General features: G+C 36.1%; 2 protein-coding genes across 2 annotated transcripts; both read left to right on the forward strand.

Moving 5' to 3' along the window:
- Window positions 1–96: 96 nt before the first annotated feature.
- Window positions 97–3,097, forward strand: CDEST_03373 (Class II Aminoacyl-tRNA synthetase/Biotinyl protein ligase (BPL) and lipoyl protein ligase (LPL)). Its single transcript, XM_062919532.1, has 8 exons — window positions 97–364; window positions 533–793; window positions 853–946; window positions 1,004–1,044; window positions 1,103–1,193; window positions 1,249–1,331; window positions 1,384–1,513; window positions 1,578–3,097. The coding sequence occupies exons 2-8, from the start codon at window positions 635–637 to the stop codon at window positions 2,936–2,938; spliced, it is 1,959 nt and encodes a 652-aa protein (XP_062775583.1). The 5' UTR covers window positions 97–364; window positions 533–634; the 3' UTR covers window positions 2,939–3,097.
- A 160-nt stretch (window positions 3,098–3,257) lies between these two features.
- On the forward strand, window positions 3,258–4,257 carry CDEST_03374 (Putative prefoldin alpha). Its single transcript, XM_062919533.1, has 5 exons — window positions 3,258–3,442; window positions 3,523–3,684; window positions 3,747–3,856; window positions 3,943–4,060; window positions 4,116–4,257. The coding sequence occupies exons 1-5, from the start codon at window positions 3,418–3,420 to the stop codon at window positions 4,151–4,153; spliced, it is 453 nt and encodes a 150-aa protein (XP_062775584.1). The 5' UTR covers window positions 3,258–3,417; the 3' UTR covers window positions 4,154–4,257.
- The last annotated feature ends 7,626 nt before the right edge of the window (window positions 4,258–11,883 follow it).

An 11,883-nucleotide genomic window follows, 5' to 3' on the forward strand; every position in this document is an offset into this window, starting at 1 on the left:
GTGGGGTTTGTCTTCTTATCGATAAAGAAGTGCCTTGCGTGAGGTCCCTGCTGCTGGGTGCCTCGATTTCTCCTTGGGACCTACCTCTGTCTATATCTTTACCCGCAATTGGGTAAAAGCTCAATAGTAACTTCTTGCCGCGCAGAGCTTCGAAATACCTTTTGTATGATATTCTGCTCTCTGCTAGTCTTTCCCCCCTGTACTATGGGGATTTCATCACCTTAATCCTTTCGTCAATATCCCCTTCGCAGTGAGAGACGACAGTCTTGGGTTGGACTCTGTCCGAAGCTGGACATAACACAGACGAAGGTTCTCAGCCATTCGAATCTTGAGCAAACCAACTCTTTGCTTGCCGGGTCAGCAGGTACGTACAATCGTTTCTTGTGGTCAAACACTCCAAGCTGTTGGTTTAGAGTAAGCGGTTGCAGACCGCTGAGTTTACATACACTGGCTGCAGTATATAGCAGCGTTTGGTTCAAACTGTTAGTAGCCACATAGACTTTCTTGAATGCTAACAGTTGACTGTTCCAAGTCGAGCCAGTTTACAATCATTCGAATTGTTATCTCAATTGTCTGCCACTTCACATTCAGCGCTTATCGTTAAGACTCTCGTCATTTCACACGCATTCGGCGAATGAGTCGGACGGCTTCACTTGGGTTCTACCATCCACTGCCCACCTCTGCACTACCTGTTAACATGACTTCATATCGACCACGAGGGTTGGTTTCCTTGACACGGCGTTGTTATCCCGCGCTAAATCTCTACGGCTTATCGCGCGCTGGCAATATCCAAGTCAGTGCTTGCTCATCAATGTGTCAAGTTGACCTTCCTTACTGATTATCTGCCGCAAGACCATCGGTCATAGCTATCATGTAGCACGCGTAAGAAACCGGCTCTCAACCATTTGGGTCCCAACCGGAGGTATCACGCCCAGGCAAGATGAAGGTAATTGCACCGCTCTGCTAGTAGATGTCTAAGAAAAAGCGACTAATTCCTTTTCAGGCGCGCACGAAAAGCTCGTTCGAGCTGGTTTCCTCAGACAGGTAAATTGGCTGCCGAAAGCCCAGTGTCGTCACGGAACCCGCTGACTCAGCTGATCAGTCTCATTCTGGCATCTTCCACCTCCTCCCCCTCGGTCGACGCGTCCAGGACAAGCTGGAGAAAGTCATTGACCATCACATGCAGGAGCTGGGTACGTTTGTTGCTAAAGAACATGGCTACTTGTCGCCTGCTGATACTTGAGGCAGGGGCCTCCAGAGTCTCTCTATCGACCATTACGTCCAAGGATCTTTGGCAGAAGAGCGGCCGTCTAGCACAATTAGAGCCCGAGGTTAGTCAAGATCTTCAAGTTATGTCGTCATCTGTTCAACTCCCCGGTGAAGGTCTTCGGCTTTGATGATCGCAAGGGGGCAAAATACATGTTGTCGCCCACACACGAGGAGGAGATCACTACATTGGTGGCAAAAACCGTCAAGTCCTATAAGGAATTACCCCTTCGCCTCTATCAGATCAGTAAGTAGCCTTAGCGTCACGTTCAATCTCGTCGTGATCTTGGATCCTGATTTTAGGTGTACAGCACGCAAGTTTCGCGACGAACTACGCCCTCGACATGGACTACTCAGAACCCGCGAGTTCACCATGAAGGATCTGTACACGTTTGATGTCTCCGTTGATGCGGCTTTGAAGACATATGCCAAGGTTCAGTCAGCATACGCTGGTGTCTTCAAAGCCTTGAGGTTGCCCGTGCTAGTAGCCAGGGCCTCCTCCGGGGATATGGGGGGCGACCTCAGCCATGAGTACCATCTCCCAATCTCCGTCGGCGAAGATACCGTGGTCACATGCAACACATGTGATTATACAGTGAACGCAGAGGTTGCGGCAACACGACTCGTCACCGAGGAAGCACAGGAACTGGGAAGCGAAACGGCTACGGAGGTTTCTAACGCCCCTCCCATAAAGGTTTGGCGGGGGATCAGCAGGGATCGCACAATACTAGTGAATGCTTGGTATCCGGGACAGCTTCAGGAGGAGTCCGGACTGGCTGAAATCGGGGCCGGCGATATCAGCATTCCGGCCATCAAGTCCATCGTCCCTGACCTAGATGCAGGCGTCGACGACGCTGCGTCTCTGTGGCGGGATGCTCTTCCAGTGTCACTCTCTGGTAGCCAAGACACTGCCAATCGACCGCAAATCATCAATGTGGTGGACTCCAGGTTGAGGAATACCATTGGAGAAGTGCTCCAAGATGAGCACAGAGTGTGGCCCATGCTTAGCTCAAGCGCGAAAAGAGCAGACGTACAGATCACCACGATCACGAGGTGTAACAATGGCCAGCTGCTTAACCTTCTCGCCGCTCGTGCCGGCGACGGGTGCCCTGTCTGTGATTGTGGTATTCTACACGTGCAGAAGGCCCTGGAGGTGGGGCACACCTTTCACTTAGGGACAAGATACTCTGAACCCTTCGGGGCCATCGTCTCGATCCCGCAAGAGAAAGGTCGACATCGGCCATCGGAGAATATGACTCTGATGCAAATGGGCTGCCATGGAATCGGCGTTTCACGGCTCATTGGTGCCGTGGTCGAGCATTTGGCAGACAACAAGGGCCTGCAGTGGCCTCGCGCAATCGCCCCATACGAAGTTGCGGTCGTCTCCGCAGCAGATCTGGTTGAAGACGCAGCCGAGGTTTACGATGAGATTTCGGCATCTCCCAGTGGTGGCGACGTGGTAGATGTGGTTCTAGATGATCGCACAGTGTCCCTGGCATGGAAGCTCCGGGATGCAGACCTTGTAGGATACCCGGTCCTTGTCGTTGTGGGCAAGATTTGGAAAAAGGACAAAGGAAGCTGTGAGGTTCAGTGCAGGAGTCTCGGCGTCAAGGAAACGGTTCCGCTCTCGAATCTTCGTCGGCGCGTATCAGAACTGCTCCAACGGCTCTAGCTAGAGAGACCTGGTGGGTCATTGGAACTGTATAATATGCTAAATGGTTCGTCGCCATGCGTCTCCAAGGAATTCAATGTATACAATATCAATTTCCAGTGTGTGGAACCAACTAAGAACTGTACGTCGAGAACCAAATCGAGAGACGCCAAAACTACCTCATGTGCAAACAAATATGTGCTAGATTTGTGGCACTCTCAATCCATGGAAAGTGGTGTCGCGTGCATGTGGGGTCATGGGTCAGTCACGTGTGGTGTCAGATGGGCGCGCAGGAGGCAGTGTGGAGGGAGGGGGAGGTAAAGTGAAGCACAACCCCCGATTGCAAGCTTCAACGCCTTCTCAAAATTAAACGCTCCGTTCGACTATTTGTCCTGTTGTTTTCATTCTTTATCAACACTGGGTGATACGAACTTGTAGAAAGTTACATATCGCTTGCAGAATTGAGCCACTTTCGAGCTTGAGAATCATCCGCTTCCACTATGGCCGCCCAGGGTTCCGAGAGCAGTGAGTTTCCGTACAGCAACGTCTTAATGGTGTTAGATATGCCCGAGTTTCTTGCTGTATTGCTGACTAGGTTTTGAAAGTCAACCTTGAGACTCTTGATGCTCAGCAGCTCAGTCAGGTGAAAAAGCAGTTGGAGGAGGAACTGGAGCACTTGACAAACTCCTTCGCCCAGTTGCACAGCGCCCAGGCCAAGTTCAAGGAATGCCTTCGCTGCGTCAAGGCACGCCCTGGATCGAAAGAAGGTTTGTCCTGTATTTCCACATGTCTGAGTTGTCGCATTTGGGCTGACACGATAGTTCTGCAGGGGAAAAGTCTGTGCTAGTTCCATTAACCAATTCTCTCTACGTGCGTGGGGAACTATCAGACCCTAAACATGTCATCGTCGACGTCGGGACTGGTTTCTATGTTGAAAAGGCAGGTCTAACATTTATGTGTTTTCGCGCATGTTTGCAATCAAATTTCTGTATGTGATTAAGATGCTGACGCTAGTTGCATCAAAGGACACCGAGTCAGCTGAGCGCTTCTACGAAGCGAAGGTACAGCAGCTTCTCAACAACATCCAGGACCTTGAGGTCATTGTGCAGCGAAAGACATCGAACGTACGCAGCGTTGAGGATGGTAAGTTTTAGAACCCAGTCACAGACGCTCTAGTTTCTTATTAAATACTATCTAGTATTAAGGCAAAAGGTTATGCAAAGTCAGGCAGTGTAATGTATAGTTTTTATTAGTCTAAAGGCCTACACCTAGGCATCCTAATAGGTTAAATTTCCTATTACTTAAACCGTTAAAATAATTCTCTTTTAACTTAATATACATATATAGTAAGTCGCCTATTATAGTGAGTTGCTTATTATAGTAAGTTGCCTACTTCCTCTTCCTTCTACACCTTCCCTCTTCCTCTTAGCTTTACTCTACATATAACAATAAGTGTTACTTTAAATAAAAGCTGCATTCTCTTTACACTTTAAGCTTTTAAAAAAGACCTAAAATTATCTATATAAAAGGCTGCTTCTATTAATAACATCTTTAAGTTAGCTAATATAGTAAGTTAGCTACTATCTTCTACCTTTTACCCTTTTATATAAGTTAATTTAACTATAATATTTAAAATTAATTAAAACTACTTCTTATCTTCTTTCTTATTACTATCTTAAACTACCTTATAGGTTTATATATTATATTTAAACTTTCTATAATTACTATAACGTATATATATAGTAAGCTGCGCATTAGAGTAAGCTGCGCACTTTCTTATTGCATATTAAAACGCTAATCTTTAACTAATGTACCTATATAGCAAGCAACGCATTATAGTAAGCAATGCACTCTCTTCTACCCTTCTATCTTTTATATAAGTTAATTTAACTACAACATATAAAATTAATTAAAACTACTTAATACCTTCTTCCTTATTATTATCTTAAACTACTTTATAGGTTTGTGCGTTATATTTAGTCTTTTTGCAATTACTATAGCGTTGCATGCATAGTTTAGCACCTTTTATACAACCCTCCTTCTAAGGGTTATTTTCTCCTTTAGTATTAACTACATCCTTTTCTCTTTATAGTACTTCTACTTTAGCAGTATTAAGTAACCCTCTAAAATGTAGTTAGGTCTTTTTTACCTTCTAGCGTTTACTTAATACCTTATTTACTATATAAAGCCTATAGTTTTTAGCTTTAATAAGAGCTAGCTAGTAGGCTAACTTACTAATACCTTTTACCTATAGGTTAACTACCTTATATAAAGGTGTTAGTAAGCTACTTTAATATGCTTAGATCTTTTTTTTAAGAGAGGAAGCACTTTATATACCTTTTAGTGCTGTAGTTAGTATTTTTATGTTTTAGGAGCCTTAGCTGCTTAGCTATAACGTTAAAAGTATTAGCATCTTTAGCTTAAAATCTAACTAAGAAATAACTACTTTAGGGTTAAAAGGTATAAAGCCTACCTATCTAAAACTAGCTTATATATTATCTTTACTTATTAAGGTAAAGAATGCTGCTTTAAAGGTAGAAAAGAAGTTATCTTTAGTAATATGCAAAATCTATATCTATATTATCTTTTTAATTTCCTTACTATATAAGTACTTTAATAAGCTAAAGCATTTAATATTAAGAGGCTAGAGCTTGTATAATAAATAAAGAGGTATATATAAAGCAATAATATTTTATTTCTTATAGTATTTATTAAAGTTAGTTAATTTATAGCTATTATAACTATTAAGAATTAAAAGGTAATAAGAACCCTTTATATAAGACTTTATATACTAATTAAAGTGCTTTAGCTAATTTAAGCTAATATTATTTATTATTTATCTATTTTTGCTTAGATAGATATGCTATGTAGCTAGGAATTAGCTGTTAGTATACTAAGAGAGGAGGTAATATTTACCTTTTATAATAATATATAGAAGTATTACCTAGCTATCTGCATATATACTTTAAATAACAAAAACCTATTCTTAATTACTAGGCTGCTTTATATAAGGTCTTCCCTTATAGTTAGACATTATAACAACCTTTGCATGCAATAGCATTTCTATTAGGAACTTAGTCTTATTAAAATTGTAAATATTATTATTAACGTATATATAGTAAGTTGGCTATTATAGTAAGTTAGCTACCTCCTCCTACCCTCTAGCTATTTATATAAGTTAATTGAGCAGCATTATATAAAATTAATTAAAACTACTTATTATCCTCTTCTTTAGAGGTCTTTTATACTACCTAATATATTTATACGTTATATTTAGTCTTTCTATAATTGCTATATTGCTAACTGCGCAATTTAACCCCCTCTATATAAGCCCCCTCCTAATGTGTATTTTTGCCTCTAGTATTAATAACCCCTTTCTCTACCTAGATTACCTCTACTTTAGCTGCATTAAAGGACCTTTTAAGATGCAGTTAGGTTTTTTTAGCCCTTTAATGCTTACTTAGTATTTTATTTACTGTATAAAGCCTACAGCACTTAGCTTTAATAAGAGCTAGTTTGTATACTAACTTACTAATACCTTTAGCCTATAAGTTAACTACTTTATATAAATAGGTTAGTAAGCTATATTAATAACTATTAATCCTTTTCTTAAGTAATATAAAGCTTTATATAGCATTATATGCTATAGTTAATATCTTTAGGTTTTAGAAGCCTTAGCTGCTTAGGCGTAAGTTAAATAGTATTAGCATCTTTAGCTTAAAATCTAAGTAGGAAATAACTACTTTTAGGTTAAAAAGGATAAAGCTAGCCTATCTAAAACTAGCTTATACGTTTTCTTTACCTATTAAAGTAAAAAAGGCTGCCTTAAAGGTAGAAAAGAAGTTATCTTTAGTAATGTATGTAATCTATATTTATATTATTTTCTTAATTTTTTTACTATATAACGCCTTTAGCAGACTAAAACAGCTAATATTAAGAGGCTAAAGCTTATGCAATAAATAGAGAGGTATATAAAAAGCAATAATGCTATATTCCTTATAGTAATTATTAAACTTAGTAGACTTATAGCTATTATAGCTATTAAGGATTAGGAGCTGCTTAATACCCTTTATATAAGACTTTCTACACTTTTTAAAATGCTGTAGCTAATTTAAGCTAATCTTATTTGTAGTCTATTTATTTTTGCTAGGGTAGATGTACTATTAAGGTAGAAATTAGCTATTAGTATACTATAAGAGGAGGTAATATTTACCCTTTATAATAACATATAAAGGTAATACTTAGCTATCTATATATATACCTTAAATAATAGAAACCTATTTGTAATTACTAAGCTGCTTTATATAAGGCTTTCTATAGCAATTAGAGGTTGTAACAACCTTTGCGTGCAATAGCATTCCTATTAAGAAGCCTATCTTATTAAAATTATAGATATTATTATTATAGATTTTATACTTTATAATTGTATTTTATATAAGGGTAAACTAGGCTTGCATAATTATAGGATCTTTAGCTAATACCCTCTAATAGTTAATTCTACGTTAAAAACGCATCTTTAGTTATAGTTAGCATTATATAAAGTTCTCTACCTATTAGAGTCTAATATGCATTGCATTATATTTATTAAGAAGGCAATTAGCTATATCTTATACGTTATTAAGTTGCAGTAGAAATCCTTAATTAATTAGGTTAATAACTTATTTAAGAATTACTATTTCTTTTAGCTTAGTTATCTTTATTAATTTTAATTGCGTTTCTTGTTGTAGTAGTTATCTAATGCATTAGTCCTAAAGTATTGTTCTTAGGATATTGTAGATAGTAGCTGCTTTTTATATAGAAAGATTTAGGTCTTTATTAATAGCTTAAAGTGTAAGTATAATGCAGCTTTCTTTTAAAGAGAATTCTATAGTTATATGTAAAGGAAACTTAGTGTAAAAAGGAAAGTTGTAAAAGTAAAGAGGAGTAGCTAACTTACTATAATAGCTAACTTACTATATATATAACGTATATGCATAGTGAGCTGCGCATTAGAGTGAGCTGCGCACCTTCTTATTGCATACAAAAACCCTATTTTTTAACTATTTATTAAAAATCTATTTTAAGCCTAAAATACACTAGGGTTTTAGTGCCTAAGTTTAATAAAGGTTATATAATAGGAAAAAATAATATAGATATTTTATTCCTTACTCTATATATAGATCTCTTATTATAGAAGCTAGATAAGCTAGCTTACATAAGACACTATTATAACTAAGTGTAGAATATTTATATTATTTTTTCCTATTATATAACTCTTATTAAACTTAGGCATAAAACCTCTAGTGTATTTTAGGCTTAAAACAGATTTTTAATAAATAGTTAAAAAATAGGGTTTTTATATGCAATAAGAAGATGTGCAGCTTACTCTAATGCGCAGCTTACTATATATATAATGTACCTGTATAGTAAGTTGCCTATTATAGTAAGTTGCCTACCTTCCTCTACCCTTCTACCTTCTATATAAGTTAATTTAACTATAACATATAAAATTAATTAAAACTACTTATTACCCTCTTCCTTATTACTATCTTAAACTACTTTATAGGTTTATGCTTTATATTTAGGCTTTCTGCAATTGCTATATTGCCTTGTGCGTAGCTTAGCACCTTCTGTATAACCCTCCTTCTAAGGGTTATTCTCTCCTTTAGCATTAATACTACCCTTTTCTACTTATATTGCCTCTACTTTAGCAGTATTAAGTAACCTTTTAAGATGTAGTTAGGTCTTTTTTACCCTTTAGCGCTTACTTAGTACCTCTATCCCTATATAAAGCTTATAGTTCTTAGCCTTAATAATAGCAAGCCTATAGGCTAACTTACTAATACCTTTAGCCTAGAAGTTAATTACTTTATATATTAGTATTAGTAAGCTACTTTAATATACCTAGATCTTCTTTTTAAGGGAGGAAGCACTTTATATACCCTTTAGTGCTATAGTTAGTGTCTTTACATCCTAAGAGCCTTAGCTGCTTAGCTGTAAGTTTAATAGTATTAGCGTCTTTAGCTTAAAATCTAAGTAAAAAAGAACTACTTTAGGGTTAAAAAGTATAAGGCCTACCTATTTAAAACTAGCTTATATATTATCTTTACCTATTAAGGTAAAGAATGCTGCTTTAAAGGTAGAAAAGAAGTTATCCTTAGTAATATGCAAAATCTGCATCTGCATTATCTTCTTAATTTCCTTGCTACATAAGTATTTTAATAAGCTAAAGCACCTAATATTAAGAGGCTAAAGCTTATGCAATAAATAGGGAGGTATACATAAAGCAATAATGTTTTATTTCTTATAGTATTTATTAAAGTTAGTTAATTTATAGCTATTATAACTATTAAGGATTAAAAGGTAATAAGAACTCTTTATATAGGACTTTATATACTAATTAAAGTAATTTAGCTAATCTAAGCTAATATTATTTGTTATCTATCTATTTTTGCTTAGATAAATATACTATATAGCTAGGAATTAGCTATTAGTATACTAAAAGAGAAGGTAATATTTACCCTTTATAATAATATATAGAGGTATTACCTAGCTATCTGCATATACACCCTAAATAATAGAAACCTATTCTTATTGCTAGGCTGCTTTATATAAGGCCTTCCCTTATAGTTAGACGTTATAATAACCTTTGCATGCAACAGCATTCCTATTAGGAACTTAATCTTATTAAAATTATAGATATTATTATTAAGTATTTTATACTTTATAATTGTGTTTTGCATAAGTGCAAACTAGCCTTATATAATTATAAGATCTTTAGCTAAAGCCCTCTAATAGTTAATTTAACGTTAAAATTGCATTTTTAATTTAGGGATGCATTATATAAAGTTCTCTACCTATTAGGGTTTTATATACATCTTATTACATGCGTTTAGGAGTTAGTTAGCTATTTCTTATACGTCTTTTTGTTGCAAAGGGAACTCTTAATTAATTAAGTTAATAACTTATCTAAGAATTACTTCCTCTTTAGTTATAGTTATCTTTATTAAATTTAGTTGTCTTTTGCCTTATATAATGCATCCTATGCGTTGGTTGCGTAGCGTTGCTTAGGGGACCTTAAAGGTAGAGGCAGCTGTTTATACAGACATTTTTAGGTCTTTTTTAAGAGCCTAGATAGTAAGGATAATACGACTTTTAATTAAGGTAGATTGCATGTTTGTATGTAGAGGGAAAGATGTATAAAGGTTAAAGAGGTAGAAAGTTAGAAAAGTAGGCGACTTACTATAATAGGCGACTTGCTATGCAGGTACGTTACGTTATGTTAAGTATATTTAGGATATAGTATATAATACTTCTAAGGGATTTGTTTATGTTTATAGTCTTAATAAATGTAGCTAAAGTGCTAGCGCTAAATTATATGTAAGCTAATTCTAGCTGCTAAAATATCTTTATATAAAAGTATTCCCTTAAGTATACTAATATTTAAGGTTTTTTAACTATTAAGAATTTAGCAGCACCTATATCCTATAGTTCTTTTTAGTATACTATACTATAAGAGTTATATAGTAGGAATTAACTTACTTCTAATGTTTTTAGAGCTAAAAAGATATCTTCTCTTATTATATAATAAAAGAATACTAAAAATATAAAGAAGGTAGATACCTTATTATTCTTTAAATTAATATCTTAGTCTTTATTATTTAGATAGAGTAAGCTCTTTATCCTTCTAACTAGGTAGTAAGGATAAAGTATAACGCCTAAAAAGGCATACAGCATAAACATGTAGTAAAAGCGCACATCTTACACTTAATCCTATAAACTATTATCTCTATTTTAAAATACGCTATTAATACAGCTATAGCAAATATTAACTTTGTAACTTCCTAATAACTATAGTTAATAATAGCTATAACTACCTATAAGCCTTTTTGTAAAAGGCTTATAAGAGTTGTAGAGATAGCTTTAAAAAGGTTGTAAAGGTAGTTAGTTAGCTTTACAACCTTAGTAGAGATAACTTTATTATTAACATTAAATATAGGGCTGCACTAGCAGCTTCTTTTCTTCTTATTAAATTCTCTACAATACTTAAAATACGCTTAAACTAAGAATACACCTATTATCTTATTACACTATTATTAAGCTTAAAACTAAGCTATACTATTAAATATAATCCCTACTAGCAGCACTTTTATATCCTATCTATATAAACTAAGTTAATATACTTAAATATACTAAATTAAAAGCCTTTAACTTATAAAGTATTATTACTAACTATAATAAAGCATATAATCTAACTAGAATAATAATACTAGATCTTTAGCTATAAAAAAGTAAAATTAAATAATATAGCGCTAAAAATATAAACCTAAAGAAAACTATAATATAAATAAAGTTAACGTACATGCATAGCAAGTGGCCCATCATAGCAAGTGGCCCACTTCCTCCTTCCTCCTCAAACTTCAACTTTACATCAACATTCCTCTACGTACGATAATGAGTTCTTCTTCAAACGAAAGTCGTATTATCCTTGCAATTAAAGCTATTAAAAAAGACCCAAATCTATCTGTACGAAAAGCAGCCTCTATCTACAACGTCCCAAGAACAACACTTCGACACCGACGCGCTGGACAATTACCACACCACGAGACTCGTACGAAATCAATGAAGATGACTGAGCTAGAAGAAACAGTGATTCTTGAACGAGTTATTGACCTAATCGATCGAGGATTTCCACCGCGACTTGACGACGTACGAGATATGGCTGATTGCCTCCTTGACGAACGCGACGCGACGCGTGTCGGACCCCGATGGGCAGAGAACTTCGTACGACGCCAACCACAACTAAAGACGCGTTTTCGACGTGGAATTGACTATCAGAGGGCGTTAGCTGAGGATCCTGCAATTGTGCAGGCCTGGTTTGCCCTCGTACGAAACACAATCGCGAAGTACGGAATCCACAATGACGATATCTACAATTTTGATGAGACGGGCTTCTTGATGGGAATGCTGTCGCACGCAAAGGTTGT

The sequence above is a fragment of the Colletotrichum destructivum genome, chromosome 2 (genome assembly GCF_034447905.1).
Source record: "Colletotrichum destructivum chromosome 2, complete sequence".
NCBI classification, from domain to species: Eukaryota; Fungi; Ascomycota; class Sordariomycetes; order Glomerellales; family Glomerellaceae; genus Colletotrichum; species Colletotrichum destructivum.